Raw genomic sequence first — 18,793 nt, forward strand, 5'->3', positions numbered from 1 at the left:
GCTGCGGTGGCGCGCGGACGGGCGCGCCCTGGGGAAGCTGCCAGTGCACGTGGGGCTGGTGGTGACCGAGGAGGAGCCGAGCTACGCCGACATGGCCAGCCTGGTGGTGTGGTGCATGGCCGTCGGCATCTCCTACGTCAGCGTCTACGACCACAACGGTGAGCGGCGGCGCGGGAGCCCCGAGTCCAGGCCCCCGGCGGTGCCTGCCCCAGCAGCGCCTCCTGGCGCGGAGCCAGGGGGGCCACCCTCTCCTGGGGTCTTCCCAAGCTCGCTGCCAGCCTCGGTGCTAGCAGCTCCTTTCCCGTCCCCTGGAGCCGCCTGGCCGCTGCAGCGCTCCTAGCCTGGGGAATGGCCCTCCTGCCCCGGCTCGTGTGTCGGGGTGGCCCTGTTCTGCCTGCACACTGAAGGGAAGAGAAGGTAGGGCCTTTCTAGAGCCTTGTCCCTAGCCCTGGGCTGGCAGGGGCTGCTGGCATCTGAAAGCGTGCTGGAGTAGGGAAGAGCTTTAAGCTGTCTGCTCTTATGAGCACTGTTCATGAGCTATATGTGAATTTCCAGGAGTGAATGAATGAAAGTAGCCATCTATTTTCACATACTCTTATGTGAAAAGATAGGATGGACAGGTAGTTAAATGTAATCATGTGTGTCCTGTGTGCTTCCAGACCACCATTATGTGTTCTGCATTTGGTGCTGCTTGGCATTTGAGTTGAGCCTGAGACAGTGGTTGTGGAAACTTTGGTGGTTTTTTCATATCTGCTATGTGGTTTTATTCGTTACTGGGTCTCAGGTGTAAGATTGTTGAACTCTTGCTCTTGCAGGTATGTTGATTCCACGTCATGGAGTATCATAAAGATAAGCTCAGAGTTTGGATTTAACAATCTGAAGTAGTCATGCAACAAATCTGTCTTCCTCACTTTTCCTAGTGAGGAGCTAAAACCTTTTTGTCTAAAAGCTAAAAGCTTTTTGTCATCAAAAGCATCTGAGGTATGCAGGCTTCTCCTTGAGCATAGGCATTTGTGATTTTTTTTTTAAAATTTTTATTTTAAACTGCCACCATTTATAATTCTGTTTCACGTCTGATCCTTCATGTGTGAAACAAGACTTAAAGGATTTGACTTTCACTAGTTTCTCTAAGATTATTATAAGAAACTGGGCTTAATACCAGTCAGCACTTTAAACTGGCCATTTGTGCAGGGCTGTTGTGGAACTTGATTATGTTGTGTTTCAGAGGGAGAACACTTCCTCATTTGGAAGTCAAGGAATGATATAAAATATTTGTATAATATCTCAAGGATACAGAAAACAGCGCCTTCTGAGAAGTCATTTGTGTGTTGACAGTTTTTGCTCTCAACTTGGAAAGCATTCAGCCAGGTGTAATGCTGCAGAGCGAACATTAGTACCAAAGAAGAGTGAGAATTTCCCTCATAGCCTTAAGAGAGACATTTTATTGTGTGGGATCTCTAACTTCTGTCTCACCTCAAGTAGGCTACGAGCAGTATTGTTTTATATGTATGTGTGTTTAGGTCCTTTTTAGATTCCAGCACTGTGCTGCACAAATTATACATCTGAGAACTGGACTGAGGAACAGATGAAGTGGAGAATCTTGTTTCTTGTTGTGGTTTTGGCTTTCAGCTTGCTTACTGTGCAACTCTGAGGAGGAAGAAGGCACCAGCCAGTGCTTAGGTAGCCACTGCTGCTGAGCTCCTGTCCAACAAGGTGGAGCCAGTGCTGTAGCAGTGTCCAAAGCGTTAATTTTCGAGAAGCTACTACTGCTTCTCCAGTGTGTGTTGATATCCAGTCAGATCTAAGACTGACTGTTGCAAGACTACATGTCATGACCAGAAATGAGAAGGTTTTATCCTCTGAAGAGCTGAAATAACCTTGCAGAACAATTGTTGTTGGTAGCAGTTCAGAAAAAAAAATTGGATTAAAATCTGCTGTTTCCATGTCTCGTTTCATTCATTCTGAAGGTACATGTTAAGAGATTTTGCTGTCACCTTTGAGATCTGAAAATATTGCTATGTTCTGGTGATTTCATTATCAAAACATATACTTTTCAGTATTTTGTTCTTCTGTTGATCATCTGATACCAGAATATGCTAGTTTATTTGCCAGCTTGAATTCCAATTTGTTGGAACATAACTGAAGAAGGCAAGACAATGCAGAGAACTAAACTGTTTTAAATCAGTGGCTGTAGTTGATGAGAACAGCCTGCCATTACACATCCATGTCCTTCCCAGGTGTTCAGTGGGGCTGTCTAGGATAGCAGCCACAATTGCTTGTTGCACAGTGGAGCTTTTTAGACTTGATTTCAGAGCGTGAGCAAGTAGTTATTCATGTATATTTAGTATATGCTTACTTCTGGTAATAGCACATATGTTGCCTTTCTTTTGGTGCTAAGCTCCTTATGGTGTCTTGATTGAGCCTACACCATTTCCAGATAGACTTGTCATTAAGTAGGATGTTGCAGTTGTTGCTAAATCCGGTCATGAATAATAATGATGACTGGAACTCTGAACAGTAACACTGGTATAGTGAAGGTTAATAAAGTCAGGTACAGCTTGTTCTTATCAGTAGCAGGGGGTGAACCTTAATTACAGTGTGCACTTATTTCCGTCTTCTCAGATGGTGACTCTTGTGGACTGAAGCTGAGGTGCTTCAGTAAGGTTCTGTGTTCATACAACTGTACCAACTGTTGACTTATGAAAGCCCCCACTGATGCTGATTGTGGTGGAGAAGGAAAACCAGTGATGAGTGCTCTGAATCAATGTTAACTGTAGTGAGGTATACTTTAATTTGTTTCTTTTTCCTTCATTGCATGTTTATAGTGCTGAGATTCTTTTGATTGCAGCAGAAAACTTTGATTGTAAGTGTGGTCTTCCATGGCTGCATTTTCTGGAAGAAATAATGTGTCAGTTTCTTGCAGAAGGATTAAATTCAAAGTGTGTCCTTAATTGCTACCTCTATAGGAAGAGAGAGCATATGAAGTTCTTTGCAGAAGAAGTGCAAGATAAGCTGTTTACTTGTTTATAGTATAAATTTCTGTGTTTTTAACAAAATTATTAAATAGAGGGTTGTTTGTGTATTCTTCAGTGTCCAATAGTATCTGTGTTCCAGCTGACACGGGTTTGCTACAGCAGCTGCACCAGTAACTGTAAAGGCAACTTGGCTGGAGTTGGGCGGGGCTCAGAACTGAGACTTTCTCTGCTTCCCCAGCACACTTGGAGGCCTAAGGTGACCTGGCTTCACTGCCTCTTGTGTGGAGGGGCCCTTTTCATTATCCTGATTTTCACTGATGTGCAGCTGAACAAAGCCATAATAAACTTAATGCTACGGGGAGCGCCTTGGTTAGTAAATGAAGTTTGACTAAAATTGTAGGGGTTTGATCAAGATTTATTTCTGTTGTCTGCTGTATTGCCAGTCCTATTAGTTGGTAGAAATCCAGCCATGCTGATCAAGACCTTATCTCTGAGGAAATACTGAAGCCTTTTTGCAGTCAAAAGGCAGTGGTTGTGCAGTTATGCAGTAGCAGTTAAAATATCTTCTGGGGAGCAGAAGCCTTTGACCGGTGCTATGTGCTTAAACTTTTCTTTTGTTTGTTGTTTTGCCACTTGGGAAAGCTTACCTGAGTGTTACTTCTCTCCATCAGTGAAGCTTTTCTGAAGTAGCTGGGGACAAGTCTGGAGTGATTTTTGGAAACTTGTTGAATCCTGGTATTTGGGTACTTTGGGTTGTCAAATAGATGCTTCAGGTTGAAGGTTTCTTGTTCTCAATACAGTGTGACTATATTGAGAACCTGGGTTTCCTCATCCTAGCTTTAGCTTTCCGGTGAACTGCTTGCTTCTGACCAGTTTTCTCTTAGAAATTCTTTGAAAGGCTGGAGGACTCCAGTATGCAAAAGAAATTATTTAATTAGCCCCAAATGTAGGCTTTTAGTCTCCTCCAAATTAGTCAGTAGTTGTCTGATTTGATCAATCCATTAAATTTTTTGGATGTGTAGTGTGTTCATTTAACCGGGGAAGATGAGTATGTTGTGGTTTTGTGTCACAGGAACACTTGAGATACTGCTATCACATGGCATCTGCTGTGGGATTTCACTCACGTGAAACTTCACGTTCAGCAATTGCGCTTTGGTGTTGAGTTGAGAAGAGTTCTCAGACCACATTTCTTAAAAGAGCTAACACTAATCTGTGGTAGGTAATGTCCTTAAAGGTATGGGAGATATGAAAGTAGTATCTGTTCTCAGTTGCTGATCTCCTGTTCTTCTGGTGCAGAATGCCCCTTCAAGAAGAACTGTGTGAGGAATGGTCACCTACAAGGTTCTAACTCAAATTCTTTCTGTTTGGTTAGCGTTATCTTAAGTGGCTTTAAACTGGCTGAAATTTAAGTTACTTCAGCTGTATTCAAACAGCTGAATTATTTTTTTTTTGCTAGGCTCTTGGAATAAAGATATTTTCTTCTGGCTTTCCATATCCTGTGAGATCCAATGTAGTGACCATGTCATCCTCCGTTATCAACCAGCGTGATCCAACACAAGGATGTAGGCAAGACTTGTTCATGGGTTAAAAAAGTTTCTTGCTTGTACATTCTTTGAAGTGGGTTGATTTGACATTTCTCAAAATGCTAATATTTTGATGCTTTAAATAGATTGTTACCTCATAACAATTACAATAACTCTTTTCTTGTTAGCACTGGAAGAAGCTGAGGAAAAGCAAATAACTGGAATGCTGTGGCAATATGTTCTTCCCTATGCCCAACTTTGGTTAAGGTCGTCCCTTGTAAGGAAGAGCTGACTCTTATTCTGTGTTTTACCAGATTCTGCTGCTTTAAAAAGCAGGCCAATTGAGAATGTTGAACTCTGAGATGCCACCAAGGCGTTAACAGGTGGTGACTGTGGTACTCTAGTTAGACAAACAAATGCTTGACATCATCAGGTGTTTCTCTGTGCCTTGGAAGTTTTTGACTTCTAGTTCACAATTCTTGTCACTTTTGCCTCTGCTGAACTCTCAGCCTCTTAATTACAAATTTCGTTTGTCAGTCTCTAACCCTAAAGTGCTGCACCACCGTGGTGGCCAGCAAAGGGGCCTGGCTTGTAGCTACTGTAAATCCATGCAAAAGGTATGTGCCCTGGAAAAGACCTGTGTAATGGAGGACTACTGCAGGAAGCTGAAACACTTTTGGTTGGCCTCAGCTCCAGTGGGAACTAATGAGCAACAGCATGTTTGCAGCTTCTGTTGTAAAAGCAAGTATTATCCCTGAAAACAGCTCACAGGTTCTCAGTGGTTGAAAATAAACAAAAAATAAACAAAAAACCAAAACAAACAAATGCACAAAACTAGAATTTTTATGCTTTTGCTTTGGGAATTATAGTGCTTAAATATGTGTAATTCTTAGAACACTTCATTTGCACGAACTTGCAAAGGCTTCAGAATTCTGACTGAACAAAATGATTTCTGCTTTTCAAAACCAGAAATTATTTCTAATGAGAAAATAATGATGATTTCATGTTTGTGTTCCATATTAGAAACAGTAGTAATGCTGAAGTCTTTTCCACTTAACAGCAAACAGCTGTTGTATTGCTAAAATTTATTAGACCTGTTGTCAAACGTTAACTTTGTGTAACATTAAAATCATGTTATGGACTTTCTTTCAATTTATGTGGGAGACTAAACAAAATTGTAAGACAGCAGTAAATCAAGACTTAAGTTTTGTTGCCTTTCATTAAAGGAGCACTTTAATTCTCTTAGTGAGTTGGTCTACTTGTGCACTTGTTTGCTCTTGTTTTTCATGTATAAATTATCAACAGCATCTTCCAGAGCTAACTTAGGTATATTTCCAAGGTTTTAAAAAATGAACCTTGTAGACAAATGGGGGTTTGAGATATTGGAAGGGAAAGGAACATATATCTGAGCCACGACTACGTAAAATGTTTGAAGTTAAATATGAATTTGGCTCATGAACATTGCCTTTGGCAGGACTGTGTTTGCAGTCATATGCATTCATAAGTGTCTTGTTCACTGAGTGAGAGACAAAACACTGAAGCAGTAAAGTTCCCAAATGCTGCTAGTTTTAAATGAAGATTTCAGTTAGTTTGGATTTTTACTACCTTCTGCTGTGCTTCAAGATCTTCTCTTCAGGAAGACTGCATATTAGTCAACGTTGCTGCATCAGTGGGAATTTAGATGTAGTGGCCTTTCCAAGAAATGGATACTGAAACTGTATGGTACAACTACAGTAGCTTCCTGCTTAAGTTAAACTGCTGTTCTAAGAGCAACACAGGACCTGAGTTTCAACAATTGGGTGAGATAAATGAGGAGAATAGAAAGGTGATACTCAGATAAATCTTAATAACACATTTTGCAAGTCTTCTCTATCTGCTGTGTGTTTAAGGACCTTCACTTTAGAGCTGGACCAAGTCCTTTATCTGATGTCTGGTTTTACTGAGCAGAAAACACCTTGGTCTGTTCTTTTGTTGTCCTAAATGTCCTCATTTACTTTAGAGCTGGAGTGAGGATTCTTAAATCTGTTATTCTGATCTTTGACAGGAATAGGCAAAAACCTTTCATGAGAAAGTATTTGGGTTTATTAGTGTTGGGTGGAGAAGGGGAAGAAGAGAGCAACTGCCTGTTTCCCAGATTGGGAGCCTTTCCTAATTATGTCATGTCTTTGTCTGGATAGTGAACATAGTTTTTTTTTTCCTCATCTCAAAGTGTATGGAAGTCAAATGAGTCTTAGAGGTGAAGCACATGCAGCCTTGTACAGATCTTAGTTGAAGATGGTGCAGGATTAGTAATTGCAGTAGCAGCACTGCTGCTGGCTGTAGGTGTAGGGAAGACAATCAGTGCTAACCCTAACACGAAACAGAGTTAGCCAAGCGGAGTTGTATCAAACAGTATTATTCAAAGCAGCATTCTCAATTGCTATTCTGTATAAATATACACTACAAAGCAGGAGCAGGAAATCTAACAATTTAACTTTAGTTTAGACTTGACAAAAGTATTTACTCTCTTTTCTCTAGGGGTTGGTGCGTTACCAAGATTGCTTGCCTGCAAGCATGTGAAGTCAGTTATAAACATCACTAAAACTTCTGTAATGAAATAAAGTATTTTATTTTACTGGAAGTATCCAGTATGGGAGAAAAAACAGATACTTTACCATCTGTTAAAACCTCTGATGAAACCAGTAGAAAAGAAGTAACTTGTTAGACTTAAGGGCTAGCATATTAAATAAATGCATTGTATCACTTCATATTGCAAACAAACTCCTGGTGTATTATGGTCTTAATCCAGTGCTTATATACTGTTTGACCTCTGCTGATGTGGAAACTTGTAGCAGTTCCAAATGCTAGAGCCAGATTGAGGTGATGAATGATAAGCCTGATCATAAAACTGCATACAAATTCAGTGTGTCTTTTAAGATCAGTGTATAGGCGTTTTTAGACTGGTCAACAGAGGTGCTTGACATAAGGTTTCTGAATGAAACTTGGTAACAACCTCTGAATATAATATATAAAAGCACTGTCCAGTTCCTAAGTAATATGCCTAACTATGCTTTTAGATTGTAAATATTTAAGTTGTAACATTTTTAGTTTCTTCTGTGGCTTTTAATTAGAAATTGCTGCATTATGTTTCTCAAAAGCTAGAATTTATTTTAGTACAGGAACCCAAGTATGTTTGCTTAAGCAAGCTTTTGTAATTTCCACACTCAAAATGTGTCTGCCATAATTATATAAGTATGAAAAGGCCTCGGACTGCATTAACTTCTTGGAATATACAGCTCGTGAAATTCTCTTATTAGGAAATTTGTGGTATTGGCCATGGCGTAAGTGTGGATGGTTACCAAGATCTGAAATGCTGATTTAGTGGTGACTTGCTTTCTTAGCCTGCAGCCCTGGGGTGGAGCAGTAAGTGGTAGCAGACTTAAGCTATGTGGGCAGTGAAGAAATTTGGTAATCATCCGACGTGGTGGTTCTGTGCTGGTAGGTTATAGCTTTCTCAAACTATTGCTATCATACTAAGGACAACAAAGTAAGTCCTCCACAATTTCAGCTTGCTACTTAAATCAGGTGGATGAAAGAGGAACAAAAGCATATGAGTTCTTTCCAAGGTTACTGAAATTAGTCACGTGCAGTAGCATTTGCTTTGGATTCTTAACTGTGCTTGTGAACTCCAGTCTGAAACCAGTACTGACTACTTTTTTCTTCCCGCCTAGTGTCAAATTTGTTTTGTAGCACCTTTTATAGGAGTTGGCTGACATGCAACTTTTTTTAAAGGTATTTTCAAGAGGAATAATTCAAGACTGATGGATGAAATTTTAAAACAGCAGCAAGAACTCATAGGACTAGATTGTTCCAAGTACACGGTGGAATTTGCAAATCAAGACAAAACCGGTCAAGGTAAGATGAACTACAAGGGGGGCTTGTTATGGCTCTAAATTGCTGTATATAAATCATGATTCTGCTTTTACTTAAACACATTCCTGTGTACAGTGACCTTTTCCTTCTTTAAACACTGTTTATCAGAACACATGCAACCTTCCTGGGCTAGTATTAAACTTTGATTATGCTTATTTGTTCTTAACTAACAGCTAAGCATTGCTCTCTCCTCGCCATAGTAATCATTACTGGGTGGCCTGATTCTCCTGTTAGCCTGACTGCTGTGCCATGACCCCTTCAATGCAGCTATGTACCTCAACTCCCCACGGTTTCAGTGAAGTGAATTCTTTTACTGAAACTTGAAAAAGCACTGGAATACTAGCAAGGGAACTGATGTCAAGTTAACAAAGTGTACACTTCCATTTTCCCACTTTGAGGGGTATGTTTGGAGATGAAGAAGGGAAAGAGCAGAACTGCTGGTTGTCATGGCAATATATAATGACACCAGGAAGGTTAAGGGCATAACTCTAAAAAAAAAAAAAATAAAAAAAAAAATAAAATTTGGTGATAGCGGCTTTTGCATGTGGTTAGATGTGGAAGGCAGGAGTATGCTTCAAGGCTAATGTTCCTTATTCAGTAATATCTGCTGTAAGTGTTCATTACTGGAGGTCTGCTGCCTAACACAAATGCTAGAAGTCTGTTCAAAATGTAATAAATCACAAGCATGTACTTAAGAAAGTAGGCATTTGTCTTAAAGGGATAGGCTAGTGCTTGCAGCTGTCCTAAATATGACTGGTAATATTTAAATACATCTTGTAATAAAAAGCCAAACAACCCTTATGTTTAAAGACCATCGTAGTTCAAAAACTTCTGAAAAGACTACACAAGGTGTAGCCCTTCCAGCTGCATTTAAAATGCTACTGGCTGAGTTTTACTTACCCTACAAGAGATGACAGGGTGCCAATATCCTTTGTGCCAGTTTTCCAGTATAAAGTTCAGTGTTGTAGCATGAGCTTGCCATATGAACAACTTGGCCTAAGGTGTTAGCATTTACATGGAAGCACCCAAGTTTCACGTTACTACTACTTATTCCTGTGAGGGTTGAAATAACCAGCAGAAAATGGGGTAGAGAGGCTGTTAATATGTTAAACTCCGGCATGCTTAACTGCACTTACCTAAATTGAAGTACTTATGTTCACACCAAATGAACTACTGAGAGACTTTGGACTTGTTGACGGAAAGAGCACATTTAAGTCTCAGGAACCTTTTGTACTGGGAACTGTGAAAAGCAGGGGTGTTTTCTATTCGCTTTAAAACTTTCATTCTCTCTTAGAAGACTTCAGAGTCAAGTCAGATCCTTCATGCTTTGAACTGAACAAACTGATGTCTATCCAGTTTATTATAATAAGCTGCAGTTTTTCACTTCTTCTGAAAAGCAAAATGACGTATATAAACACTGTTAGAGAAAGATTCTTTAACACAGGACATTTGACAAATCAAGCAATATCAAGGAACAATTATTTTCATTGTGGTGGCTGAGGGTTTTTAGATGATCTTATGAGTCTTTTGACTGTGCTCTGTGGTCCTTTGCAGTCAAGTTCTACAGTTCTAAAGTATCTGGTTTTAACTAGCTTAAGTTCAGTATAAGTCTAATGTGTTCACACACTAGAATTTAGCCCACTTATTTCAATTTGGCTATAGAGCTCTTAGGTACCTTACCAGAACTGACAGTGATGCATCATGTAGCGTGAGAAGACTTTTGCCTCACAATAGTGCAGACATTAAGATTGTTATTGTTGTGAGGTGTCCTCCTAAGTTGCAGCCATTGTTACTGATAAACAGGTGAATTCTAGACTATTATCTGGTTCCTAGCTTCTCTGTAGCAACCTTAGATCAACGTTGTAACTCTTGCATCAATTTTGAAGTGCTGCTGCAACATCTGTGATCCCATTGAGGGAGGGCCCTGGCTTAATCATTGTGACACATGAATGTCCGCAGTAGCTGTTAAAAACACCTTTCTGTTTTAAGGTAGGAATTAGATTACTCTTTTTTCTTTTCTCTGAACTGCAGGTCTTTCTGCATCGCTTATTACCCCTTAGTTTACTATCCAGGCACCTTTCCTCTCAGTGCTTTGCTTGACAGTGTAAGAACCAATGCAGTTTCCCTGGGAAACTCTCCATTTCAAGACTGAATTCAAGAAACCCCTTTTCGTAAGACTACCCCAAATAGTTGCCTTAAGTTGTGTTTTAGTAACACAGCAAATCCGGAAAACTCTTACCAGTTCTCTAAGATAGATAAGGTTTATATTTGGCTAGCTGTAATATATGAAGTAAACTACAAGTTACTTGCAATTGCCTCCTGTGAGTATCTGAAGCATATGCAAAACAATTATATTTCTGCTGCTTTTAAACTGTGTTTTGTACTTTCAGTTTTAAAATGCCAATCTACATTGAAGGTGCTGTCTCCAGAAGATGGAAAAGCAGACATAGTAAAAGCTGCTCAGAACTTCTGTCACTTGGTAGCACAGCAGCAAAGAACACACACAGACCTGGATGTGAATGTGTTAGACAACTTATTAAGTAGTAAGTATGGTATGTAGGGAAAGAGTACTTGAACCATAACAGATTTGATTTGTAGTATACTTATTGCTTGGAATGTATGCATCTTGATGCTTAGTCTATCAGAATAAGTTATGATTATGGCTTTCAGTCTTCTGTTAAAAATTTCTTACTGGTTTACTCCCTTTTGAACTGCTTCTTTAAGCAGAAAAAGGAAACATTAAGCTAAATTGCAGAGTCTTGGCTTTTCAGAGTTTACAGCCTCTGTGGTATGTTCTGCAATGAGCTTTCTGAAAAAAGTACTGCTGGGATCACCTAATATTAGACTATTCTAACTAAAGTTAACTTCTTGCAAGTTAGTGTGCTGCAAATGTGGGTATGCACAGAGTCTTTTCCAGATCTGGTTACAGTGATTAAAGCTGTTACTGCTGCCTGAGTACCACCTTGAGTGCAAATGAGAGAGCACCTGGTGATCTTTTGTTGCTGTATAACCTACACTAGTTTAGTTTCCTTTATTACTAATTCATGCAGGTTACTGACTCCGTGCTGAGGTGAGTGGCTGTATGTAATAGCTGTGAAAAGGGCAGGGCTGCTCTAAATACCACATCTGGGAAAAGTAGTTTCGAACAAGCGGCCACTTTTCCAGTGGTACTAAGGAGCTGTAATAAGTTGCTCAGCTTTCCTTGGTGATCAGTGCATGTCGATTGCAGCTGTAATTAGCTTGGCAGGGTTCAAGTTTTGGGTTGCAGTCTTCAACTTGGATGCCTGTGAGCACATTATTGTAGTGTGGCTTCCATTAATTGGACTGTAGAGAGTGATTTCTGTTTTTCAAGTGGATGGTCAGCTGAACTGCTCTGTGAATGGACTTCTCTGTCAGTTTAGACACTTCAACCTGAATTCTGTCCCTATTGTCAACATGCTACGTCAGAGCTTCTCCTGTAGCAGAATAATTAAACGTATTTACTAAGGCACCTTAAGAAGTAGCTTAAGACATCTATCCTGTTATATCCCAAAGGCAATTTAAGGAAATTAATAATTGCTTCTTTACAACAGTCACTACTTGAATGTTGAACTGGTGACAATTGATACCCATCTATCTATTTTGGCCAGTTATGTTTAACTGAAGCTTTTCAAACACTTGTTGGGGGATCTTCTATCTGTGTAAGTGTCTGGATATATTAAAAGTATTAGGTCCAGTCTTAAAACAAGCATATTTATTTTTGAAGTTTTGCATGCTAGCTGAGCATAGAAGGAGAAATCTCCTAGACTTTTAACCTGTCAAAACTGCAAACTTTGAAAACAGGCTGCTTAATCTATGTGGCTAATAACTGAGGATAATATCTATAACTAGTCCTATTAATTTGCTTTGGTTTAATGTTTAGGACATTGTTGGAGGTGAAGTATTCTTTCATGACTTATTTAGCAGCCGTTTGTGAAACTTCATTTTAGTTTTAGGCAAATTTAGGTTTTGTGCATCCTTAATGAAACAGTATCAAGTGCAAACATCTGTGAGTTCCTGATCTAAGTTGAGAATGAGTTCTGAAAACCAGTACTTGAGTAGTTATATTTTTAGGGTTTGTGTTCATGGTGTCTTCTGTAAGTTCTGGGCTTTCACATTTTGATTTAAATACCTGATAATGTAGTTTTTAAACTTTCTGTTCATGTTTAGGATGCAGTTATTGAAGCCTAGTCCTAAAATGGTATGGCTTTTTTCATTCTTAATCCAGTCATGCAATTAATTCTTACAGCTTGAGTTTTCTGCAGTGTCAGAGCACTTTCTTCTGAGCAATGCCTCAGCTAACCAGCTTGTTTTCAAAAAAAAATAGGTGCCAGCTGCATTGTAATATTGTCTCTACTTGCCGTCTGCCTTACAGTAAAAAACATAACTATCAGTTATGGCTGCTCAAGTTGCCCTGTAAAATCTGTGTGTAGAAAAGTTGTGCTATCAGCTCTGCAAATTCCTTCATGTTCCCCTTGCACAACTCCTGACCTAGAAGGGATGTTGCCAGATTCCCATCCCTTGAGCGTGCAAGTCTTTTGGCCTCTTTTTTTTTAAAGACTGCTCCCAAATCCTTCTCTTGCGTGTTCTAAACTTGAAGACTGCTGTAACTCTAGCAGCTCTGAGGGAGCTTCCAAATGTAAATGATATGTAGTGCTGATATGTTTAGTTAGAGAAATAGGTGTAGAGTGGGGAGCACAGTGTACTGTGTTTTTTAATAGGCTGTTCTGACAGTAATACTACAGTGTGCATTTTCATTTTCCTTCAGCTAGGAACCAGAAGGAAATGTTAGAATTAACTGGGCTCTCTGAAGGTCTTTTCCTGTTTGAAAAGCCATTGCAGTATTGAAGATCCTGCCGCTGAACCAGCTGAGGAGTACTCAGCTACTGAATCAGCTGATGAGTAAAGCTGTTCACTTCCTCCAGAGTCCCCACTTCTAAGTATTCACTGCTTCCCTGCAAAGCTCTTTCACACTAACATGCTAGCTTCTGGATACATAAGTGGCTTTTGCTTTACAATTTTTTTCTTAACTTTGCGATAAGATTGGACTGTGGCACAAGACACTTGTATGTAAATTTCATCCTTCCCTAGAAATGCACTTGCTTTTGCCTCTGGTAAAAGGATGACTATTGTGATGATCCAGTGGGGAGGGAGAATGTCAATGTGAGCTTCTTGAAGTCTCCAGCTTCAGTTTGAAAACCTGGGTGGAGCAAAATCTGATAGGACCTTAGTTAAGCTGCTCTACAACTAAACTGGAAATTTTAAAAGGCTCTTGACTGCTTTTGTTTAGTGTTATTTTTTGTTTGTTTGTTTGTTTTTTAAACAAATGAGAAGAAATGCCTGAAGTTTGGAGCAAATAGGCAGTATTAAACTTTATCTGCTAGAGGTAGTCATTATGCAGTATAAGCATTCTTGCAGCTAACTTGCAGAACTGGTGAATAATGGAAGGGGTGACAAGAAATAGCACGCAATAATCATGACTAATTGCAACATGATAGCAAAGTAGAGTTTTGACTGCTGAAATGCTTTTCATATGAGCTAGGTAGGTGCAAGAAAAACAGCCTAGCTTCTTGGGTCCCCTTGGGGTGCTCTGCTGGTTTTCACATGTTGCTCTAATCAACTTGCTGGAATTAACAGGAAAAGCTGAACTCAAGCTGTTCATTCTGAGCCTATTTCCTGTCTTCCAGTTTTAGCCTGGAGTAGCCTAAGCACTGCAGAAATATATGGAAGGGAGACAGAGGTAGTAGTGTTTGGCCACTGATTATCTTCAGCCTCAAGGGATGAATAGGGTGCTCTTACTAAGGAAATGACAGTGGCTGGGGTTTTAAGGTATCGGTAATAAGAGTATGGGCACCTGTGAAATTCATTAGTATCACCTAGCTCTGCCCTGAAATGGGTCATGATGTCCATGTAGTAACAGAGAAAAAAAAAATACTGCCCTGTTCTTCCTCACTCATCTCACCAGAAAGAAGTCAGCTGCAACAGTTTGCTTGAAATTTTGTAGTAAAAGTTGGTTTTAAAACTTCTGTGTAGCCCCATACTGAGAAAGAGATGAGTCATCTAACAGGGTATTATTTTTTTCAACTTGTTTCCTTGATGGTCTGTAATATCAAGTTGTTCTTCAGTGAAATCTCCTTAAGCTTTTTTTGTGTTAATAGTCCTTTTACTTGACTGCAGCTCCATGTAGTTGAGTAAGAACTGTAGTAGGTAGGATCAGGGTACAGCATGTTCTATGCTACTAAAATAGAGTTTACCAAGACAAAACTAGAGCAAATCAGATTAAACTGCATTGTTAAGGTTTGCTGTTGTTCAAAACAATGTAACTGTTCCTGTCACTTCCAAACCTGGCATAAAAATAACAGTCCAGCTGGGCCTGCAGTGGCTACCTAAGCTTTTGTTTAGTTGATTGTGTCAGACGTTTCAAGATCAGTCTGTCCTCTTGAGCTTTTAATTGTTAACTTGTCCTTAGGAGCTTCATTTTAAAGGGGGGGGGGTGGTGGGGAAGTGTTTACTAAAAAAGCAAATGCCTTAGGGTTTAGAACTAAAACAAATCCTCTGGTGAATTAAATAAAACCTAACTTATTATTACAGGTACAAATGGATTTCCTGATCCTGATTTAGTCTTGAAGTTTGGTCCTGTGGACAGCACATTAGGATTCCTTCCATGGCACATCAGACTGACAGAGATCATGTGAGTTGCTTACAAATGTTGTGAAACCGACTGGAATAATATCTAGCTAAACAAGTGTTGATGTGACTTAGCTTATGGAAATAGCTGTAAGAGGAGATTTATCTAAACAAGTGTCTGGAGATAGATTTGAGGGTGTTTAAAAGTTATTAAATGAAACCTGTCAACCATTCATTGTTGGTTTTTTTTTAGTCTTGATTAGGCAACAAACAGTGGGCTTCATGCTTCAGGTTTAAGGAATAACTTCTGTCACCACCTAGTCTCAGTGGTCAGTGTTCCTTATGTTGATTTCGAGTGGCTTACAGGTTTCCAATGGGGAAAGTAAAGATATAGTGGAAATACAATAAAATAAGATGATCGTGCGTTTGGATTACTTTCCAGTTTTAGCAATAACTGAACTGACTGGATTTGATGTACTTCTTAAATCTGAAAGAATTTATAGGACATTGAAATATCTGGACACACCTTTGTAGCTCCAGCTTTCTCACTAATTTGAAGGGCCCTGTGTGCTCAGGAGGCTTTGATTTAGAGGGTGACAGGATATTAACAGCTGGTTTAGTTACTAGAGTTGAGTGACAATAACCATGCTGAGAACAACTTCACAAGGTTACTCAGACAATAGCTTGCCTTTAATGATATTCCTGACTGGTCACACAAATAATGTGTTTATAAAAGCATATTTTAACTTTTCTATCTTGCTTTCTCAGTTCTTTGCCTTCCCACCTAAACATCAGCTATGAAGAATTTTTCTCTGCCCTCCATCACTATGCAGCCTGTGAGCAACGCTGGGGAAAGTGACTTCTGGCTGAGCACGTGGAGTCAGGCTTTCTATGGGAAGGAATCAGTGTCTGTTTACAAGCACCTGTGACCCATAAGTTTGGTTCATAGTCCTTTCTTAATTTATCAAAAAATTCAATAAAGTGTCTTACCTTTCTAGACAGACTGTGTGAATGCGTCAGAATCTATGGGAATGGGGAATATGCAGATTTCCTGCATGAAAAAAGACAGTTGCAAGCAAAGCTGTTCAAAGCTGAATTACCCTCACTTTCATGTCCAAGTGACCAAAAGAACATGCAAGAATTAAGTTTTGTGAAATCTACAGGACAACATAAATAGGAGTTCCATGCCCTGAAGGTCCTTAAATCCAAGAAAGAACTCTCATCTTTGTTTCTTCTTAATTCTTCATGGTCAGGCATTTCAGAGCTAATGGTTTATCTTCAGATACATTTACTATGTAATATGTGAATTCCAGAGAAGTTGGTTTTGTTAACTTAGAATAGAGACTGCTACTTGGCTGGGATGACTAAGCCAGTTGTAGGTGTCAAGTTCTAGAAATACGAAGAAGATTCCATAAGAAGGAATGGAAGCTTCTATGGTAAGTGAGTTAGGCAGTCTGTGTAGGACTAGTCATCTTCTTTTTTTTTTTTTTTTTTTGTTCCCCCTCTTTGAGATTGAATGAAGGTATTCCCTACAGTCTTGAGTGAAACATCTCTTGGTTCAGTTTTCATAGGGAATAAGCATAAACAGTACTATGTATTGTTTGTATACCTATTTACCCCATAAAATGCTCACTTAAGGTAACAAGCAGACTAAGGCTCTGGCATCACTTGCTGAAAGATTTGAAAATGAACTGGGTCAACTTCCATGGATAATGCGACTCGCTTCTTCTGTACCCAGCAAGGGAGGCTGCTTAAGCCTTTTATCAGGTTTGTTGTGAACTGAGCATTACAAGTTTGAATGGAGGTCTGCAGCAGACAAGATGGAAGATGAAGTGAAGCTTCACTACAATATCTCAAAACTGAGATAATAGATATATTGGCTAAATGGTCTTCATCTTGGAATGCCCTGTTTGAGTTACATTCCTATTGTTGGAAGTAATTTGAAATTAAAAGTTTATGGCAGCATTTGGACAAAGCAATATCTTTAGAGCTGTATTACTGGAGATTAATACTGCAGCCTTTTGCCTTGCAGGCTGTAGAACTGTTGGACGCTTCATTCTGGAAGTGTTTCCTGTTTCCCTCACCCCCCACCTCTTCAGAATGAGTGGCTTTATCTCCTTTGGGATAGCCATGTCACTAGAAGGGAAAACAACTGCTTTTAAAAGGGAATTGTCACATTTTGAATGAATGTCTGCCTCTGTGAAATGGTGTATATTAACTGTTGTTGCTCGATGTAATGTTACAAAGCAGATTGCATAAACTCTTAGCTGTGGTTTTTCATCACACCAAGATCAGATTGCAGTTACAGGTCTGCTTTATCTTATAAAAAAGAAAGGTATGTTTATTCAATTAACTAATGGTTTTGACATCAAATTGCTTTCCATACGAGCTGGAATGCTCAGACTGACATTTGCAGACTACTCTCTTGTGTGTGCCAGGTCCTGTATTGCAGAGAAGGTCAACAATGCAGTGTTTTCTGGGTTCTGTCATTGACATAGGCAAGTTTTCTCACTGAATGTTAAGTTTAACTTTTTTGTGGGGAGTGGATAGCCTGTTGCAGGGTATCTGGAGTACTGAAATATATCTGTAATATGAATTTGTTTCATTAAAATGTAAGGTTGTGTTTAATTTACCATATGTAAGTGTTACTGTGTCACTGAAGCAGTTCTGGTGCTGGCAGTAAAGAGATAAAATGAGAAAAGCTTAGTGTAGCCCTCAAAAGTAATGTATTTTCTATATTTGTATCAAACTGCCAAAGAATACTTCTAATACCTGAGTTCCCCTCAGTTCTCAAACTTCTGCATATCTCAGCTAAAAAGATTTGTTTAATATTGGAGACGGATTTTAAGGCCTAGGATTTGTCTACAGAGGATTGCTTAATGAAACTAAAATGATTAGTTCAGCTGCATTTGATTCAACTTAATCAAATCTCTTCTGATGGCTAGTTTAATTGTGAATTAAGTGTTCCTCCTGGAATTACTGTAGTTGAACTAATCCCCGTTATCACTTTGTTGGGATTATTTTACTGTCCCTGTGTGGGCAATCTTCAGTGAGGTGTGCCAAATGCACTGTGCATATCCATGACTTGATCTCTGAATGTACATCCTTGCAGTTAGCACCTCACCCTAGCTTGTTCTGTGTGAAGGTCTGTGGTATTGCTATAACATGCTGTTTGGGTACCTGTACATAATGTGTAAAAGAAGTTTTTATGATTAGGGAATCAATTTATTGAACTTTATTATTGACAGCTGAATCTGTAAAACAAGAAATCAATAAAAGACTATAATCTTTCTACAGGCTATGGTGATACATGAATACTTCTGGAGGTTTGGCTGGGGAGATGTAGCCTGATTGATGTTGCTACATCACTCTGGAGAAGTAGAGAACTTCAAATTGTGTGTTCTTCTTTTGTTCTTAAATTACTTTTTGTAGTGTAAGAACTGGACAACTTTTTTATCTATCACTTCCAATTCATTAGAAGCTCTTATGAAAGCTTTCGTAATAAAGCATTTACTGTAAAAATATTTCTTTGATAGTCCTGGGAACTTGCTAAACTTGTTCTTGGCTACTAAAAAGCTTGCTTCCTCTCCCTGCTGCTGAGTCAGGACTGAGCCATGAGTTGTGCTGGGCCTCCTGCCAGCTGTGTGCTGTGGAGCAGGGTGAAATGGGGATGTGGCGTGGCAGAAGCCTCTGCAATCTGAGTGATGTGTGGGCACTGAGCATGGAAGGGGTGGATAG

The 18,793-nt window shown here is 39.5% G+C and overlaps 1 protein-coding gene across 1 annotated transcript in view; it reads left to right on the forward strand.

Annotated features, from left to right (window-relative positions):
- The window catches only part of NUS1 (NUS1, dehydrodolichyl diphosphate synthase subunit), an 18,875-nt gene extending 526 nt beyond the window's left edge, over positions 1 to 18,349 (forward strand). Inside the window, exons 2-6 of the mRNA XM_027632288.1 lie at positions 3 to 158; positions 8,270 to 8,392; positions 10,801 to 10,953; positions 15,020 to 15,119; positions 15,824 to 18,349. Coding sequence (XP_027488089.1) covers positions 3 to 158; positions 8,270 to 8,392; positions 10,801 to 10,953; positions 15,020 to 15,119; positions 15,824 to 15,914 — 623 coding nt within the window. The 3' untranslated portion in view covers positions 15,915 to 18,349. The remainder of the gene's footprint in view (positions 1 to 2; positions 159 to 8,269; positions 8,393 to 10,800; positions 10,954 to 15,019; positions 15,120 to 15,823) is intronic.
- The last annotated feature ends 444 nt before the right edge of the window (positions 18,350 to 18,793 follow it).

Source organism: Corapipo altera, unplaced genomic scaffold (genome assembly GCF_003945725.1).
Source record: "Corapipo altera isolate COAL_440 unplaced genomic scaffold, ASM394572v1 2b, whole genome shotgun sequence".
In the NCBI taxonomy this organism is placed as follows: Eukaryota; Metazoa; Chordata; class Aves; order Passeriformes; family Pipridae; genus Corapipo; species Corapipo altera.